The sequence below is a fragment of the Peromyscus eremicus genome, chromosome 3 (assembly GCF_949786415.1).
Source record: "Peromyscus eremicus chromosome 3, PerEre_H2_v1, whole genome shotgun sequence".
NCBI classification, from domain to species: domain Eukaryota; kingdom Metazoa; phylum Chordata; class Mammalia; order Rodentia; family Cricetidae; genus Peromyscus; species Peromyscus eremicus.
The window spans coordinates 48,027,180-48,048,518 of NC_081418.1; the positions used below are offsets into that span (position 1 = coordinate 48,027,180).

General features: G+C 39.0%; 1 protein-coding gene across 1 annotated transcript in view; it reads right to left on the reverse strand.

The window, feature by feature from the left end:
- Positions 1-21,339, reverse strand: part of Ptn (pleiotrophin) — an 88,695-nt gene that overhangs the window by 14,071 nt on the left and 53,285 nt on the right. Inside the window, exons 2-4 of the mRNA XM_059256554.1 lie at positions 7,299-7,415; positions 6,215-6,388; positions 3,397-3,558 (exon numbers count right to left, since the gene is read on the reverse strand). Coding sequence (XP_059112537.1) covers positions 3,397-3,558; positions 6,215-6,388; positions 7,299-7,413 — 451 coding nt within the window. The 5' untranslated portion in view covers positions 7,414-7,415. The remainder of the gene's footprint in view (positions 1-3,396; positions 3,559-6,214; positions 6,389-7,298; positions 7,416-21,339) is intronic.

A 21,339-nucleotide genomic window follows, 5' to 3' on the forward strand; every position in this document is an offset into this window, starting at 1 on the left:
GATTGACAACAAAACTAATGACTGGGAGAATGGAGAATTGGGCCATAACCTCAGAGATTCGAGTATTTGAAATAAGTAAACATGTTTTAATGATTATTGGTTTTCCTCAAGACCACAGTATCACATGTTATTTATTTTGGAAAGTCTGAAAGTTAATAGAGAGTCCCTGTCAGGTAGGTCTCATGTATGAAAGAAAAAAATAAAAAATGTACCTAGAAGACAAACAAGAACAAAACTTAGAACTCTAGCTCTGCTGATAGGCACCAGGCAAGATGGCTGTGGCTGAGCCATCAGGTTTTCGCTGGTTACATGAAGGCTAGATCAGATAATAGGCAACTTCCCAGAAGCTCTGCCATTTAATGCGTCTAGACAGAAAAACAAAATACCTCACATGATAAAAGTTTCATGAGCTGACAAGTACAACTGAAAAGGCAAGGCATCCCTGTGTCCATCTGATTTCCTGCTCTGTGGTTTATGAGCTAGAGAGCCTCTGGCATTATCACTGAACCTCTCTGAGTCTGTTCTTCCAGAACTCTTAGAAACAATGTCTGTGTGTGGAGGGGCAAGTACCATATCCCATTCAGCCCACTGGCATAGGGCTTTACAAAGATCACTTTCTCTTAGATCAAAGGAAAATAAAACATCAGAGCTTAGTTCATATTAATGTGATTTCAGTAATGTATAAACAGGTAGAAAGGGGGTGTGAATGCAGAGCTTGCCAAACCCTGACTCTGTCATTCCTAGCAGATACGGCACTGGCCAAGTGCATTAGGCAGGGTTTGTCTCCTCTCTAATAATGCTGCATGGGACCTTACAATGTAGTGTCTGTACAGTACATAGAGCAATGTGTGGAGGGAAAACAATCATGATAATCACCATGGAGGTTCTGACTTAGTATCACCTGCTTTTCCACCGATCTGAAGAAAATGAGCTACGATGCACAGAAGGAAGCTGCAGTCTCTATGCAGCGTTATTTGAGAAACAGTATGGAAATATATGTAACTCCCAAGTGTCACTAGTTGCATTTTATTTAAACAAAGAAAGACACATCACAGAATGTGTTTGTGTATACCATTAAAAAAAAACCAAATACCTCCAGTCTGACACATCTTCCTGACTCATCTTCTACAGTAACATTGATTCTTTGTGCAGAAAAATGTGTAGTGCCAAAAAGGATATTTAGAAAATCTTTTCCTGTTTTAGATGGGAGAGATTGATTACTTTTAACTAAGGGCTATTAGGTGTAAGGGGAAGATTAGATTTGAATAACTTATGGTCTACAAAATACCTAAAAAGTATTCTGAAGCATGAGGCTAGTCCATTTTAAATAAATTACATACCTGCATTATTTAATATGAATCAACACGATAGAATGTCTATCCGCTTGAACTATTTCTAACCACCATATTGAAAACTGAATGTGAGAAACCCATCTAGTCATCAACTGTCACTAAGTAACAAAAGGAAACTAGCTGAAATATTCAACAGTCCAACTAAAAGGAAGGCTTCTTGTATTGTGTTTACTGAATACCCTTAAGGATCTTTTTCAGTTGTGGACTACTAAGTTTTTTGACAGTTTTTATATTCACCAACTCCACCATCACCCTGGACTCCTTATTTTTCCTCCCTTTTCATCAAACTTCCTGTCCCCTCTTCCACCACCTCAGGGATGATGTGTGTATGCACATCTTCCCTGGTCACCGGATTTCATACTGAAACAGGACTAATTTTCAGTTTGGGAAGTGTAACACAATCCTCTAAGGATCATTCATCCTGTTAGAACTACTAGTGGTGATCTGGTGAGTCTGATAAAGTTGGGGCAGTGGGAATTTTCTAGGTTCCTGTGGAAAACTCTTGCATACAGCTCAGGCAGAGAATCTCAATGCTGGAGCACAGGGGACACCTTGAGTTTTCTGCATTTTGGTTCAATTACTGCTTTGAAATTAGTCAATCTGAACACTGAATCACTGAACTTCATTTCTGAAAATACTTCCTGCTCTTTAGCTGGTCTTGTCTAGATAAGCAACACGTTGAAAGTTGGTTAAAAACTGCCCTGGAGGGCAGCCAAAATCTCAGACCCAACATCTGAGGTCCCACACTACCCAGCTGTCCTGAAGATGGAGGTAGCCCTTTCCATTGCCAACTGCATCAGAAGATGGAAAACTTGGCATGTAGAAAGAACTCTCTCTCTGTCATCAGTATAAAGCACCAGCAGTCCTCAGTTTCTGGAGGATTTCTTTCTCTTATTTTGGCTAATCATCAGCATTTATCTGAATTTCTCCTCAAAATGAGTCTGGCAGGATGAATTTTCAATTTTATTTTGAGAGTCAGGTACAAGGAGAGGTCAAGGGGGTATTTTACTTTGGATTTCATTGAAGCTTATGGGCGTGAATCGTCTGTGGGAGCCACATGAAGCCCCATAGCACAGGCAGCTTAGAGAATAGACATGCACTCTCTCACCATTCTGGGAACTGTAAGTCTGAGATCAAAGTGTTGGACTGACCTGATTTCCAGTGAGACTTCTCTCTGTGGCTGGCACTTCTCCCCCTGTGTCCTCACATGGCTCTCCCTCTGTGTGTGTCTGTTTTCTAATCTCCTCTTATAAGAGCATCGACCATATCGAATTGGGTCCCATTCCTATGACCTCATTTGAACTTAGTTACCTCTTGAAAGTCCATGCTTCTAGATATATTCACATTCTGAGATACTGGGGGTGGGTAAGACTTGAAAATACAGATTTGGAGTAGACAGAATTCAATCCACCTACCCATGAAATGAAAGGATTTACCACCTCTTTGGCCTCCTCCAGCTGGCATCCCACCTGCGTGAAACCGCGGCTACCTGCTTTACCATCTTCAGCATGAATGCTGAGCCTGGCATTCTGGGAACAAGTACTCTGCATAGTTTTAAAATTCTGAGATAAATGGGCTTGGAAAACTGAAACACTTTAAGCATGTAAAATAAGTACAAAACATATAAAGTCTATCATCTCATGTAGTAGAGGAAAGGAATAAATAGAATATCTTTCCCGATCCTGTGAAAATTATATTGTAGATAATCTGAGAGAGGTTTGATTTAAATTTTCTGCATTATGAGTTCTATAAGTTTATTTATCTTGTCCAATTTGAATTTTGAGACAGATGTTACCCATGCAACAGCCATCTTAACTAGCATGATTTGCTGAGGCTGTATTCCTATTTAGTTCCTAACCCCCAAGGTGCAGAGAACTTCAACTTGAAGTCAGAGACTGCCTACAGAAAGTACGCTGTGGCGCTTGCAAGTGGGCATTTTTTAGTCACTGTCCTACAGTAACTCATTTAACATTCTCTCCTGGAATAATTGGGTTTCGCCTGAGTCTTCCAGTCTATTAAAGCTGCCAGAGTGACAGCTTCTTACCTTGAGGCTTGGGCTTGGTGAGTTTGCCACAGGGCTTGGAGATGGTAACTGTCTTCTGGCAGTCAGCATTGTGAAGAGCTCGCTTCAGACTTCCAGTCCTGGTCTTCAAGGCAGTATTCAGGTCACATTCTCCCCAAGCCTGGAACTGGTATTTGCATTCAGCTAAAAAGCATAATAGGATGAAAGAAAAATTCTTTAGAGAGCTTATTATGGTGATAATAAGGGCACAATTTTGATGTTAACTTTTTGTATTTAAGCCATTGTACATTCTTATGCAGTTATAAGAAATAACAAAGGGATATTCCATAACTCTTCACCCAATTTCTCCCAGGTTTGGCATCTTGAATGATGGTGGGCCTGTGTAAAAATTGATGCATCCAAGAGTGTAGTCATATTTCATCAGTCTTACGTGCATGAACATGTATAATTCCATCAGTGTAAATGCATGAGATCAGCACCATCAATGTACATATAATCCCAGTGCAAGGGACCCACTGTCACCTTCTGTATAGTCACAGCCTCTTAAATTCCTTACAACCACAAATCTCTTCTCCAGCTCATTTCATTCTATAAATGTAAACTTTTGTGAATGGCTACTCTGGTGCCCACAGACTTTAGAAGATGGTGTATTATCCTCTTGAACTGGAAATACTGATGGTTGTGAGTTACTATATGGGGGCGGTGGGAATCAAACCCAAGTCCACTGCAAATACATGTGCTCCTAACAACTGAGCCATCTCTCTGGCTCTGAGACTGGCTATTTCTTTACTTAGCATAAATTTCTGGCAATCAGCTGAAGCTTTGTCAATCAATAGTGTATGCATTTATACAACTAAGTAACCTTCCATGATATAGATATACCAAAATTTATTTATCTATTCACCAGCTTAAAGATGCCTATATTGCTTCTATATTTTGGCTAAAATATATACATATGCAAATACTATATATTCATATAAGGGGTTTGTGAAAAAAATCTATTTTCTCTGAGGAAAAAAAAAGCCCAAGAAACTGCTGAGTTACATGGTAAGCTCAACTCATATTTAATTTCATACAAACACAAAACAAGCATGCCTTCTGAAAAGTAATATTCTTTTTTAGTATGGCTGTGCCATTTTATATTTCCACTGACAGTAAATACATGACCTAGCATTTTTGTACCTTCACTATTATTCAATATCATAATGTTTTTATTCCAGTCATTCTGATGGGCACATAGTAATACGTCACCAGGGTTTCAATCTCTCCCCTTAATGGGACAGAGAAATTCAATATCTTTCCAGTTATTTATTCATTACTATATATTCTCCTCAGGAAACATGGCTGTTGATATTTACTAACTCTCTTCCTGGATAGTTAAGGTTGTTTGTTTTAATTCTGTATTGATTTTTTGAGATTTTTATAGATGTTCAAGACATGAGTCCTTTAAGATACATCCCACAAACTTTTTACAAGTGAGTCTTAACAGTGATCCATACTATTTGAAGTCTAATTTATATGAACTCTATTGCCATTATGGCAGTTACTGCCATTCATAAAAATATACTCCAAAGTTATAGAGGAAGTCAAGACTACATGTGCGCATGTTCATTCTCCATCTTTACTCATATTTAGGACACAGTGTGTTTCTGTATGGCACAAGTCAGACACTGTGGTCATTATGCCCAGTGATGGTCAGGAAAAACACAAAGTGTGTGATGTAGAAGAAAAAGCTATTTGGGATTTTTAAATTGGGATAGGAGCACTATGGAGATGACTCTGTGGATAAAAGATTTGCCTCAAATACACATGAGGATCAGAGTCTTGGTGACCAGAACCCACATAAAAAGCCGGGCAGATGTGGTAACCCACCTGTAATTCTAGTGTTCTGGAATCAGAGACAGGGATCCCTGTAGCAAACTGGCTACCTTGACTAGTAGAATCACTGGGTTCCAGATTCAATAAGAGACCCAGCCTCAGAAAATGAAGAGGAGAGCAACAGAGAGAGATATCAACACCAACCTCTGGTATCCACACACATGTGACCTGAATATATATGCACTCACAATCACACAAATGCACATGAACAATATTACACAATAAAAAACACACACACATGCATGTAGATGAATGTATATGGTTAAAGATGGAAATGTTGATTAATGGGTTAAAGATGAAAATGCTGAATATTGAATTAAAGTTGGAAGTGTTGAGAGAACTTGTCTCAAGTAGATATATCAGAACAGCCTGGAACTGACTAGAGTTAGTGAGACAAAAGTCTACACACATGGGCTATGACCATGCCTGGTAGAGTCAGTGAGCGAATCTATAAACATATCTGGAGGATGGGAAGGAGTCAAAAGAAAGAGTAATAGCAAGGGACATGAAGAAGGAGAATAAGTACAAAAGGGGAAACTAGAAAGTGAAGTGGAGGAGAAGATGGAACAGAAAGATTATTGGGAGGGCACCAGTGCATATTCTATGCCTGTATAAGAAATGATGCTTAACTACAAACATTTTTTACTTCCAAATGACATTTGGCCAGTTTTCCTGGCTGGTAGAGCAGGTTGTATTATGGTTTTAAAAAATTAGATAATAAGGATGTTGCTAAATACCTTATAATGTACAAGAAAAAAACAAACGAAGACAATAAGAATCCAGCCCCTGATATCACTAGTGCTGAATCTGAGAGGCAAGCTCTCTGGTCATCCTGTGTCTAAGAAAATTCACTTATTTAATTGAATATAAACATGAGTTGGCCTCGAAAATGAATGATAGAAATATTCCAAAAGTATTTCATGTAGTGGATGAAAGCTATAGGACACAGGATGAAACTGACCTCCAAACTGCTTCTTCCAGTTGCAAGGGATCTTACATCTCTGGGTCTTCATGGTTTGCTTGCATTCAGCGCCAGTGCGTGTGCCCTCCCGGGTGCCCAGTCCACAGTCACCACTGGTGGGCACGCACACACTCCACTGCCATTCTCCACAGTCAGATTTTTTCACCTTTTTTTCTGCAAGGAAGGAAGCAAAAGCAATCACCATCCAGAACTGTCCTGAACTTCTAGATATGGCTAAGTTCACTCCTCAGCATCTCAACTGTGGAGTCTATGACTTTTATCTCTACCTGCTTTGTCCAGGAAGACAATAGGAATATGCCAGATGTGTTCTCAATGATCAAGTCAACGCACGGTTAAGAGGAGAGAGAAAGAAAACATGGGGGTGGGGAGCAGAATGAATACTACTAAATCATGTGTGTGATAGAGACTGTTTTAAGTGAATCACTAACATTTCCTTTTAGAAACAAATATTTCTGAGTGAAGGCATTGCCTCTCTGCCTGCTTCCTGACCACCACGATGTCAGCTGTTCTGCCATGCAAGCTGTGATGACTTACACCTCTAGAACCCTAAGTGAAATAAAGCTGTCTTCTTCTTAAGTTCACTCCTCAGGTGTTTGAATGCAGCAACAAACAGCTAACTAACACACATGCACCAGATGGAATCTGGAGATTTGTATATTAAATTTTATAAAAAGAAGGAAATATTTTTGTAAAAATAAACAAGTCTACATAGCTTATAAAAAGCTTGAAAAATGAGGAAGAAATGTCTATTAGAAGTAATAGTGGCCAGATTGACAATTTCATTGAAAATTGATGGTCTGATTTTTTTTCTATAGATAAAAGCCATAACAGAAATGTGGTATAGGTCACGGACTAAAAGAGACCCCCAAAACCACAGCCCACTCACGACTATTCAAGGGCATATTCATTCAGGAGTAAAATGGGACAACATGAGACAAGTCTCACTTAGGGTTTCCCTAAGTCATTAAAAGGAAGTTAGAGATGGTGGAAGGGACTAGAAGCAGGGAGCTGGGCTGCTTGGGTACCATCCAAGGAAGTATCCCTCTGTGACTCAACTGCTTACCCGGCTTCTCTTTCTTCCCAGCCTCAGCGATGTCCACAGCTGCCAAGATGAAAATGAATGCCAAGAAGGCAGCTGCAAATTTTCGGCGTTGCTGCTGGTGCTGTTGGGATGACATGTCTGGGAGGGAAGAGAGGGAGAAAAAGTGACTTCAACCTAAGTCGGAACGAAGATTCAACCCTCTGATGAAGCACCCTACCAGAAGCTTCTGGAACACTGGGTTTTATGAAAATTGTATCAATTATCGCAAGTAGAATTTTATCATTTCTGCCCAACAGCTGCAAAAAGCAGTAAGTTACATGGTCGTTGACAATATTCAACCATTCTTCATATCAGACTCCACATCCATTTGTTATGTATGTATGCCTCTGGGGTTGTGAAAGCAAGGGAATTTCAAGCAGATTCCTACAATCAGTCTTGTTGCTTGCTTCACTTGGTAATGACAACTACACTTATCTTCAGGGTGCCTGGAAGTTCCTGGAAACATTAACGGCGTTGCAATCACAGGACTCTTTGCTATGGCCATGGCAAGTGATGGTGTACTGTAACATGTACTGACTGTTTTTTATGTTTAGGTACATTTGCTGGTGAGCAGTGTCTCTGATTTCTATCTATCCCATGTTCACTTAAACACAGTATCATCCCATTATTTATTAGCGTGAAACACAGAAATAGAGCTGGCATGCTATGATACTAACAATTTATAAACTGATTTTACTCTAGAACCACTAAATCCTCAGATTTGGGGAATGGTGATTATACTTGCTCAGAAATCAAAATGCTTCTCATCAGACATAAATAAAAATCCCTAGATAACACTAGAAAGATCCCTGCTTTATTTAAAGATACTTGTGATAACTCTCTGCCAAAATGTTTGCCTTGCCTAAACACCCCCGAGGAAGCCACTGACTACAAACTTACTTGATAGTCATTTACCTCCATCAGCTGTGTTAATGGTGTTGTGTAGATCACACGAAAGTGTACAAGTAATCTTCAGTTATTGTTAGTGTGGCTGTTTTCTTTTTTCCAAAACTGGCAATAGATTAGTTTTTAATAATTTTACAATCTCCTTAGTGAATAATAGACTACTCTTGTGTGTGCACACTCATGTGTGTGTATGTATATAATGTGTGTGTGTGTGCACATGTGTGTGTTGATGATCACTCTATTCTGTAGCTTGGTTTTCTAATTCATAAATATCTGAAAAACAATACCATGGTTACTAAGCCTGTAGCAATTTCTATGACATTAGAATTGTCACTTATTAGAGTAGTATTTTGTTTTGCTATCAATGACTGGATTCGATAGTATGAATAAGCATAATCTGACTACAAACTAAAATGCACTTTTTGATCACTTAGCCCTTTAAAACATGAACCTGCTTTGCTACTCACACACCATTTCCATCCCCATCTACAATCCAGGATTGGCAGCTTTGCCTTTCCTAATGCTGCATTCTTATGATGCTCTCACTAAAATGTCCCTAGCAAATCTGAGGCGAGGCCTCATCTCATGAGGAGATGTAGAAAGCCAGCCTTGACTCCCTGATTTGCAAGCTTGTCAGAGTTCTCAAAGATGAGGTCCCTGTGTATTTATATGATGCACTTTTTCCTAGGACATTCCAGCACCATTTAAAATGGTTAGGCATAAAGTGAGCCAGAGTCCTTGCTTTCCCCAAAGGCTGCCTAAGCACCTTCTTTCAGTGCCTAAGAACTATAGTGAAACTTTTGAGAATTCATAAATGGCAAATTAACTCTTTCATCCAGGACTTTTCAACATAGATTTCAACTTAGATTTTGCTTTCATATGTAAAAATTACCTGTAAAGTACTTTAACTATATTATTATGATATAGATTATTGTGGGAATCTGAACATTCCCACTGAGAAAGCACAACCCTGAAGAAAACTTCCTGACTAAGCAATGGGGTGATGATCCCCCGGTCTTAATAAATGTAGTCAATGAAGGGATCAGAAGTCATTCTGATTAAACCAATATCTTAATATCTCAGTTTTTATAGGAATATAAAAAGAATAAAGGTTTAAAAGAAGAGGCAAAGAAACGGAATGAATAAAATTACCCAAGTGCATCAAACAGTATTTAATACTATTTGAGTGCTCAAAAAAAACCACTCAGTTAACTTCCTGGCAATAAATATGTAGTAATTAGTATATGTGCAGATAGCAGCTTGCATGTTGTATCTGAATAGCTGACTATTTATTCTCAGCATCAAATAAAAGCAAAACCTTTCCCTGCACATAGCTTCACTTTACTTGTTCTTCAACATGCTGGGTACCAGATGAACATAGAAATAAGAACAAGCCCCCCTCAGACACACACAGCAATTAGGGAAGCAGCTAATTATTTTTCACACTGAGAAAAAGAAACAATGAAAGGATAAAACTTACTAAATTGGCTGAGTTCTTTTGAGAAACTTCTTTATGTCTTCCCACCTTCTGCCATCGTTATTATATTTGACCTGACAGCCGTAATTCACTAGGTTTAACAAATTGGAGACTACCATAAATGGATGCTGGGACATAGTATATACTGTTGAGTTATCTCAATGAAGCCTGAAACCCGATGACAAATAAAGGAACTCACTGGAGAAAAGATTCACTTGTTACACTTCGGCCTCCTCTGAGACAGGGCTGATTAGAATGCAGGGAACTCCTCCTCCCTAAAGCATTGTAGTGGGGTCTAAGATTTTGAAAATTGCAACACCTGATGTAAATATATACAAGGATACTGGAAACTGTCCCTGCTTGCCCTGTTTAGAAAGACTAATACACTATCTGGAGACAGAACTTATTATTCAAACTTTAATTCCACAACTGACTTTACTTTTGTCTTTGAACAAACTCAGAATGTCACAACTAATTGAATAGGTTTTGATATCAAAAGAGTGGGAGTAAGTTGTAGGGCCGATAATAAATTAACTGCTGGAGACACTTCTCATGAAAGCTACAGGATACAGACAGAGAGACAATATGGAATATTAGGAATTACATTATCAGCTTGGCTTACCTCTACAGCTCTGTGGTTTGCATATAAAGTGTCCTTTGCGAATTAGAAGCTTGGTCCCCAAATCTAGCAATTAGGGCTTTGAGGAAATGAGTGGACTGTTAAAAGGAGTCTGTCTCTATCCATGATTCAATCCATGGATGTGTTAAAAAAATATGAGTAGAGTACTAAGAGACAGTAGAACTGTAGAAGGTGGAGATAGTCGGTCATCGGGACATGTCTTTGAAGGCCATATCTCACCTCACCCCCTTTCAGTTACTTCTCTCTGTTTCCCCACCTCCGTGAAATGAACAGACAGACATGCTCCTCCAATATTTTGTATCACCTTGGCCCCCCAAAATGAAGTCAGCCAACACACATTAAAATATTCAAACCTGTGAGTAATAGAAATACTTCCTTCTTTAAATTATTTTGACTGTTTTTCAGTGTTCAAAACTCTGACTAATACAAAAATGCTCTTTTTTACTGAAAAAAAATAGCAAACATCAAACTTGGCATTTTTGTATTATATAAAAGCAAAAATGTCACAAGACAGAGAATTGATTTAATTAAAATCAGCTAAAGTCTCCTTCAGCCTTCACAGGACACAAATTCATTCTGCCTTTATTTTTTGGAAGCATAATACAAATTCAAGAAACAACTCATGATGTATCCTTTGAGTCCTAAGCCCAGAGTTGAAAATTAGTGATGATGTCAGTGCAATTCCACAGGTGTGAAGTAAGGAAAACCCCCTCAGTTTACAGTTATATTCTATGCCCTTCCACATGGAAAAACATTTCTTTTCCATCTTTTTATTTGGCTAAGACCAAGAGAGCCCCAGTTCTTAGAAGTTGCTCCTAAAACTTTGATCTTGAAAAAGTCACAGAAATATAACTTAAAACAGAAGAGTGAACTTCTAAGCTAAAATGATATCTTAGCCATCTGGACCACAGGATATACAACACATTGACTCTGGGCTGGAAACAACCATTGGTCTCTCCAGAAGTGTATTGTAAGTAAAAATGATCAGCAAGCAACTGGAGATGCATCTGTATCCATTCACAACTAGAATATACTAGATATTTTGTGCTCTACTTGCTTTAACTTTTATGAAGTAGTATTTGTTAACCTTGTAAATTGTAAAAATGAAACATAAGACATTGAAAATCATGCAAAGACACAGACTGAGTGAATTTTTATAACAGAGCACTTTTCACGCTCATCAAGAGACTTAGCACATTCCTTGTCCCAACTACAGCTCATCCCTCAACAAGTAATTAACAAAGAAATTCTTTCCTTGTATTGTTTGAGGGCTTTATTTAAATGTTTTGGATTTACCTAATAAAAAAATCTGAATGCCTTTTAACTTGCTTTTAATATACATGATAGCCATCCTCTGACTTCCAGTTCTTGCTTTTTACATTCTGACAAAATATAGACCATTTAGTCAATATATCCCACATTCTGGATTTTGATAATTATACATTTAGTTAAATTCAGTATTCCTGTGTTCAGCTTAAAATTAGCAATGGATAAAGAAACCTTCCCAGAATGACTTCTAGAATTCAATAATTGGCCATTTATGTCTCCTGTTTGACCTTGTTCTGACTCTACTGAAATCTCTCAATCAGTTTCCCTAAACTCAATAAGTTTAACATCATCTACTTGTTAGTTCACTAAGACAACTAATCAAACATAAAAGACTTAACAGTTCAAAATTTAAACAAACCAAATATATTATACATTTACGTAATATTTACCTTTCTAAAGAAAAAAATGAGGACAACCATGTATTTATTTAGACAAAATACCCCAGGGATTTCTCTCATGTGTTCTGGCTTGGTAATATACTAAGAAATCCACTTTGACTAAAAACGTGTAGCCTTCCAGTTCTGGCCCCTATCAATCTCTACAAAGTGTGTAAGTGTCTTGAAAATTGCTGTCTCTGTCAAATTTAGCTCTAAGTACACAGAAGCATGCAATAATAAGGAAGGGAAAACAAGTCGACTACAACAAGAACTCTAGAGAAAGGAGTATATTTGATACTTGATATTCCCTTTATAATATAACTGGTACCTAGATGTGTTTGTTAATTATGTGGTGGATCAAACTAGTCAAATGGCTTAAATTATCTGCATTATTTCTTTATGGCTTTGATTTATATAATCAAAGTAAATTAGAGATTTAATTTTAAGTTTTTATAATTTTTTGGTTTCTTTACGAGCATTTTAATGTTTATCTACTGTAATTAGGGAGAGGAACAATTAAGAGTGTAGAGCAGTGGTTCTCAAGCTTCCTAATGCTGCAACCCTTTAATACAGTTCCTCATGCTGTGGTGATCCCGAATCATAAAATTATTTCGTTGCTATTTCATAACTGTAATTTTGCTGACATTATGAATAGTAATATAAATATCTAATGCACAGGATATCTGATATGTGATCCCGCAAAGGACTCACGACCCATAGGTTGAGACCTGCTGTTCTAAAGGGAAGAGAAACAGTCCATTCTGGAGAGAAAACCCTTAAGCTCAGAAAGTAAACAACTCAAAGATTTCAGGAAGTCCCTGAAACTGACAAGACATACTAGGCTCCACCCTCACCAAGTCATTATAAGCAGTAAAGACTGCTGAGACACACTGTGTGTGAGACCAGCGAAGCTATCTGAAAGAGACAGAGATCAGCAGAGCTTTCTGACAAGCTGAGCAGCCTGGATGAGGTAAATCAGCCAAGCTGCTTAGAAGAGGCTCAGACCAACCTAAATAATTTGACACTCCCAAGCCTGTTGAGCTGCCTGCAAGGTTGTGCAATGCAGTATAGGTTTTCCATTTTCATGGGGGAAGGTTTTTGGTCATGCACTGTCACTGAATCGATTTTTGCTCCTGTTAGTAACAGCTCACCCATATTCCTGTAAGTAATCCCAAGTGAAACTAACTGGTTCACCAAGTTGGCATTGCTAGTATTCTTACTTGGATCTGTTGTTGGTTCTCTATCTGGGTCAGCAGACATTCGTTCACGTCTCCCCAGAGACAGTGTCACACAACACTTAGCACACAGCAGCCACATTATCTTTCTTTTCTCTATTCTTCTGTGTTACACTGCAGTCCTCTTACAAGTTTGTGTTTAACTTTCTCTGCCAGCAGAGATCTCCTGTAATGGACACGGAATATTGCCTGGCCAGGACAGCAATGCACAATCCTTTATCCTGTCTCCTGAATCACCCTCCTGTCTCTCGGGTTTTCTTTTACTTTGTCCTCCTCTGAAGCCTTCCCAGGCCAGCTCAAAAGTTTCTTCTCTATTAAGCTCCCCTCTCAGATCGTCCTCTCTCCCCTTATCAACCTATGTATCTTTAGCCCCAAAGAAGTATTATACTTCTTTAACCCTGAAATGTTTTAATCACCCTATGTGTGTTTGTGATGTTCCATGTGATAAGAAATTCTTCCCCAAATCTCTCTACTTGGCTAAATTTGATCAACTTGGATGGTTGGGTCCAACGATTTTACCCTCTCTGGAGCCTTTGACAAGATCATCTTATGTTCTTTCTCTATGGAGCACACTGGCCCATGCCCAGTCTCTGGTCAGAAACTCTGACCACAAACAACTCCTGAATGCCATAGTCAAGTGTTATAAATTCTGTGAAATGAAACAGGAAAAATTGGAAAGAAAATGCTGCAAGCTCTCATGACCATTAGATTTAGAAAGAAACACATTTAGGCGAACAAAATATAGCTTATAAGTAAAATAAATAATGTGGAAAAACAACCTGCTATCCACTGTGGCAACTGATCGTGCATCTAAAGCAACACAGACACACACACACACACACACACACACACACACGCTCATATGTTTCCTCACCTGGATTTGTTTTCCTACAGTACAGAAATAAACTTTTTGGTTGTACTAAAGCTTTATTCTTGTTTGCTAATTGTATGTCTATATACAGAGGCCATGCTTTGTAGAATTATAACACATGCTGGCCATAGAAGTCACACTGAAGTCTGGAGGTGGGAGTATGCAGACACATAAGAACACATCCCAGGGAATATGTAGAGGACAGCATTTTTCTGCCAGCAGAGCTAAAATATATCTTATTTGAGATATATTTTTGCCTTTTTTTTAAACGCCAAAGAACCTGTACTTTTAAAAAACAAAATTAAACCCATTTTCTCCACTGTGCTTGGGAATCTTGTTGGGACTAGATTATTCTAAGTTGAAGATCTGTTTAACAAATACAACACCCTTCTTTTATCTTTATACTTTACAAATTTACTGAATGATAATTAATTTTTTTATTTTATAATTTGATTTAATTTTATATATCAGCCACAGATTCCCCTGTCCTCCCTCCTCCCGCCACCCCACCCCCCGCCCTCCCCCCAGGCCTCCCCCCATTCTCATCTCCTCCAGGGCAAAAACTCCCCTGGGGATTGAGTTCAACCTGATAGATTCAATCAAGGCAGGTCCAGTCCCCTCCTCCCAGGCTGAGCAAAGAGTCCCTGCATAAGCCCCAGGTTCCAAACAGCCAGCTCATGCACTAAGGACAGGTCCTGGTCCCACTGCCTGGGTGCCTCCCAAACAGTTCAAGCTAATCAACTGTCTCACTTATCCAGAGGGCCTGATCAGGTTGAGGGCTCCTCAGCTATTGGTTCATAGTTCATGTGTTTCCACTCATTTGGCTATTTGTCCCTGTGCTTTTTCCAATCTTGGTCTCAACAATTCTCGCTCATATAATCCCTCCTCTTTCTCACTGATTGGACTCCTGGAGCTCCACCTGGGGCCTGGCTGTGGATCTCTTCCATCAGTCATTGGGTGAGATTCCTAGCATGACAGTTAGGGTGTTTGGCCATCCTATCACCAGAGTAGGTCAGTTCGGGCTTTCTCTCGACCATTGCCAATAGTCTATTGTGGAGGTATCTTTGTGGATTTCTGGGGACCTCTCTAGCACTTTGCTTCTTCCTATTCCCATGGGGTCTTCATTTATCATGGTCTCTTTTTGCTTGTTCTCCCTCTCTGTTCTTGATCCAGCTGGGATCTCCTGCTCCCCTAAACTCTCTTTCCCTCGACCCTTGCCCTTTCATTACACCCCCTCACGTCCTGTTGATAGTGATTTTGTTGCTTCCTATTTTACATATGAGAATTGTAAAATCTCATATGTAAAATCCTAAAGGAGATTTTTATAGTTTAGGTTGCATTTTCCTTATTCTTTGGTCACTTTTCTTCCTACATTTGTATTAACTTCACACTGGTCTATTGTAAAAAGATCTGACCATTTCCTTAGAATCATACCATCTCTTAAAGCCACGTATCTGACTTATGATATTGCTAAGTCTTCACTTACTCTAACCTTCTTGGACTTACATAGCCAAACAATAAGTCTTAAAAGAAAGTGTCCCAAGTCTGAGCCCAAAACACCCGCATAGAGATGAGCCCAACAGTCCATGCCTACTGCAATTATGTACATATCAATTAGACTGATAAAAATAGTGCATTCATTTAATTTTATATGACCCATATCCTAAAAACAGGAACCTCTCAGATGAAGCATTTCAATGGTAGAATTGCACCTGCTAGAGAGTGTGACAGTTTAGGATACATTCATGAGCACTTGGTCCCCAGTTCTCATGGCCTGTATATGAAGTGAGTGTGTGCTATGTGAGATATGAACAGTGAATGTGAGACACATTTCTCCAAAGTAGTCCTGCAAGGTGGGCATAAAGGAGAATTGAACAAGTATGATGCTCCCTGTGGTAAATGTACGAACAGTCCTCTCTGAGTACACAGGCCCAAGTAGTCACATTGCTTGATAGGATGGAGGGTGCTAGAGAGTTGGCACATGTTTTAGTTATCGATGTACATGTTTACTTACATATTTATTTTGGAAGAAGAAGGGAAATGAGGGAACTTGAGGCAGAAGGGCCATGAAACCAGTGTTTAGAGGTAGCACTTGCAAGGTATTCAGCCATGTAAAGTATACAGCAGCACACAGCAGAGAATAAACCACCCAAAGGAGACTGCAGCAATGACTAAAACTGATATCCTTTGTGAGATATAAAAGTGCTTTAAAAAATCAAGTGTTTATGACTTTAAAAATATAGTTTGATATTCTTGGCAATGTCTCATCGTGAGAAATTGGAATGACCTTTCTTATTTGGGGCATTAAAAAGCAAAGGAAAGTATTGACAAGCTGAATCATTATCTGGATGTAAGAACCCCTATTAGTAACAAGTCATGAATAAATGTCTTAGGTTGGTTGAAAACCAGGCTCTGTACTCACGCAGCCCAGCTCAGTAAAAGAGCGTGTCCCAAACTATGTAACCTCAGCTACACAAGGAAAGGATTACTGTCAGGAGTGTTACTCTGCTTTCATGTTATTCTAAAACAATCAGCGTGGCTTTACGAACTACTGTGTTCAGGCAACACTTCTAATAGCTGGTGACTTTGCTCATTCAGGCGAAGTGACTCAATTAAAAACATAATTAACAAAACAGCATGCAGATTTTCAAGTTCACTGGCATGCCACTAAGCAAAGAAACAGCACCAGACACCATCCTGCATTTGGAAAAAGATTAAGAACATAAATTGTGGATCTGATCTCAGTGATGTGTGTGAGGCAGGGAGTTCTCAAGGCAGCGTCTATCTCCAATGGCGAGGGAAAGCTTCTATGCATCTGCTACCAGATCAATAACTACTACAAATCATCCATGTGAGAAGAATTTTTACAAAGGAGTCCAAGTGTGCTGATTGAATGATATGAAGTATTTCATTAATCAGAAAGGTAAATAAGTATAACAAGGTAAGACCCTGGATGGCTTTGGAAGCCACTTATTCTTTCTTATTCATCATTCTAGAGTAGGTGTTGAATGTGCTACTAATATTACTTCCTGAGACAAGGAAGAACTGATCAAAAGAAGACAGACTCTGGTCCTATCCCTCCTAGAACATAAGGCCCTGCAGTGCATTAGCCTAGACAGTCCAGTTGTCTATGAGACCCGGAGTAGAGTGAGCTTAAGGGGACCCCCACATGCAGTGCAGTGTGGAATGCACATAGACAAGACTGTGTCTATCCTAGACAAGTGACACAAGCTTTGTGGGACTGGCTTGTCATGGATTCTAAGCCTCTGCTATCCTTTGGTGCCCATCTGTGAGTAAGAAAGTTGCTCTTTGTAACTCATGCAGATGTTCTACCTGGAGCATGCTGCTTGATACTGAAGTACACAGGTGATATATTTAGAGTCTTCTAGAATGTAGACAGATGCATGATAAACTTGATTCACAGTTATTATTCAGGCTAGCAAAGAAAGTTTTCCTTATAATATAAAAACACATCTACAATACAATTAATAAATCACCCTAATAACTTGATATTTCCCTATAAAAAAATACAAACAAGTCTACACCAAGACTTGGACAGGAATGTTCCTAGTAGTTTGTTTTATTTGACTGAAAACTTTGAACAAAACTTCCTTCAAGTACTTATTTATTGTATTTGTGTGTGTGTGTGTGTGTGTGTGTGTGTGTGTGTGTGTGTGTGTGTTTGTGTCTGTTTGCATGTACAGTCACATGAATGCAAATGCATGAATGCCAAGGTGAGCATGTAGAGGTCAGAGGACAATTCTTGGGAACTGGTTTTCTCTAGCCATTTTGTAAGATTCAGGATTCGAACTGAGGTTATTGGGATTGCATGCAAGCACCTCTATCTACTGAGCCATCTGTAGACCTCTAAACAGATTAGATGATAGATAGATAGATAGATAGATAGATAGATAGATAGATAGATAGATAGATAGACAGACAGATAGATAGATGATAGATAGATAGATAGATGATAGATAGATAGATAGATGAGAGAGAGAGAGAGAGATCTCCAATAGACCTCTTTGAATCATTGACAGAAACAGTGAGACACTTCCTTCTCATTCATTATAGTAAAAGCCTTATGTCTTTCCTCAATGCATCCTAGAAGACCAGCTTGAAGTTTTCTTTTACTTCTAGTGACAGGAGCTCATTTAGTTGGCACTTGGTCCCCTTGACTCCTAGGCAGACTTTTCAGTTCTCAGACCTCCCAGTTTCCACTTTGTCTATGTTTTAGGTTCTTCTACTACTGTAACTCAGCTGTGTCACATACAGTACCCAGAAATCAAGAAACGCTGTCTAAACAGATACTATCTTAAATTAATGGTTGTTCATTAAACAGATATTAACTCTTCAAGCTTCACAACTCGACTAAATCTTTTCTACATAAGACCAATGATGTCTTAAAAATTGCAAATAATTTTATAACCCCCAAGTACTTATTTGTGTGTGTGAAGAACAGAGAGAGGGAGGGAGGAAGGGAGGGAGGGAGGGGGGGAGAGAGAGAGAGAGAGAGAGAGAGAGAGAGAGAGAGAGAGAGAGAGAGAGATTTATATTTGCACTATCTGTGAAGACTTTTATCATAGGTACCGAAGTGGATGCTTGTTGTCCGTACTGCCTAAAATCACTTCTAGTAGTTGACCTATGCTTAGTTAAGTAAAGCAGAAAATATCAGAGTCTCTATCCTGCTCCCTCCCACACACACAAGTGCTGTAAACTCCTTCCCACACAGTTCCCACAGCACTCAGAAAGTTTCAGATGGACACTAAGGCACTTCAAGGTAAGGATAAGATGTGTATTTCCTTGGTTTAGCTGGCAAATACTGGTTTATGAATGCCTGGTTCCATACCAGGAACCAAATCTTAGAACAAATGAACAGTTGCCCAGGGAGCCACTTGGCCTGAAGCGAGCCTTTGCTCCAAGAACGGAAGAGCTGGACCTTGCCATTCTTGATTTGCATGCCTTTCAGTGGCTATTTCCAGTTGATTCAGTTCATCCAACTCTAGCTTTCATTTAAGGCAGAGCTCATTGACTACAAAAAATAAAGACCTAGAGAGGAAGGCCAGAGCGCAAGGAAAGGCTTCATTGATTATGCAGTGCTGCTTTGGGAAAGGGGAAAAATCTTGTTAGAAACCTGGCAAACTTACTTCATTAGGGACCTACTGACATCTGTAGTCAGAGTGTGGAATGGGCAGTTTAGAACTGGGATTGTCCCAGTTGTTTGGTAGGGGTGCTGGATCCCCATCCACTGTCTCAACCACATTCTCTAGATTCCTCCTTGTGCTTTTGGCAATGGCAGAGAAGAGTGACTACTTAAAAAGGTATGCTGAATAGAAATGAGATGCATTAGACATTAGACACATGACAATTAAGGATGATGAGTTGAATTACTGGTCCAATTCTCTAGAAACAAGATTACTGCTTTCTGCGTACATCGCATGGGCCTCATTTCCACCACCCTCCTCTCTCCCATACACAGCCACGCTCAGTCTCCTTTCACCAAAGGATCTGCTGTGCGCAGAGCTGGTGAACCAATTTGAGTATTAACATCAGGTCTCATGTAGTTTGGGAGAGTCAGCTGCTTCCTGACCCTTGCAGACTCTGAAGAAGGGTAGTTTCCACATTTAAAAAAAGTGGGAGGTGAGTCTTTTTCATTCTTACTTTGGAAGCATCAAATGTTCCCATTCACTGACCTCCCATCCTCCCTAGAAATAATCAAGCTTAGGGCTAAAATTACCATTGAAAATTAATGAAGAATGGTCAAAATAGTTCCTTCATACCAAACAAACCTTAGTTTTGTGAGAAAATGTCTAAATAACAATGACATCATTGCTTCTGGGTATCTTGGTTTTGGAAAATTACTGGACGAGAGTTATCAACATATACATTTGAGGATAACAGTTAAGTCTATATTTTACAGTTGTAATATAAAATGATTGAGCCTAGATGACTACAGTCTACAGAAATAAACTTGAGGAGATTAATAGAAATTAATCTGTTCTGTAAAAAAATGCTATTAATAATTGGAATAACAACATGAGAAGAGTTCTGGTTCAATTTGCAGGTAATCGATATTGGGATCAATCTGGAATCACATTGGCAATAGAGTCAAGAGTAATAATATTCCAAATGGCATACAACATTGACCTGAAATAAATCAATCAGAAGCTAACAAGGTAACTATAAAATGCTGCAACTGAACACTTTTAAATTGATAAATCTAATCAACTTTTTTATGGCAACTCACAAGGAGCAGGGACGGGTTTTCTTGAGCACATGCTTAATGTGTACAAATGGAAATGTGAGTGGAAAGCAAAACAAATGAACAATCCAGTCCCTGGTTCTAACATGTCTGATGTGACTGGGACAGCAGGGAACCACCTGCTAATAGGTTAGAGATTATCACCTGCAGGTGCTAATTCTAACTCAGTTCAAAGGTGTAACAGTTGCTATCCTGGTTCTTACAAGCATAAGATAATAATGCTTTTAAATGGGATCTAATAACCTAGCAAGGACATGAAGGTAAGAAGCAACATTCTATATCATCTTTCTAATCCTATTGCCAGGAAAGCACCTATACAATTGACAAACACTGAATAGATGAGTGAATGAAATTTGAAGGACTGACTGGCCAAACCCAATACAGCAATAGCACATGGCTGATACCCTTACTCTTATTCATTGTCTTTTGAACACATGTGCAAATTCTGGAATTTGACTATCCAGTTTTCAAATATGTATAAATTTAAAGAAAAATAGATATCATACCCAAGTATGTTGGTATCTACATAAAATTAAAGGGAAATTATTTTTGAAACTGATAGACACATAACTCTCATTAACCCCATTTGTCCTGAAGGGAGCATCTACTGCCTTCACAGTACTGGCATTCTTTATGTCAGCTGAGATCATCAAGAAACACACTTCACAAGCCATTGTATAATTAGCAAGACAAGAAAGTATGCACACTCTGCATTTATAAAACCAAACCTACAACAAAATTGATGGAAGACTTAGTAATCAACAACATAAGCTCTCTGCTCACTACACCAGCCCCGGTATCTACGATTCCTGAAGCCTCAGTTCCATTGCAGTTCTGGGGTTTCTGACAGCAGCCTACATTGAGGTCTTCTTTAGGAAGATTCTCATTCTCACCTCAGTGATCATGACAACTCAGAGTGATAGCAT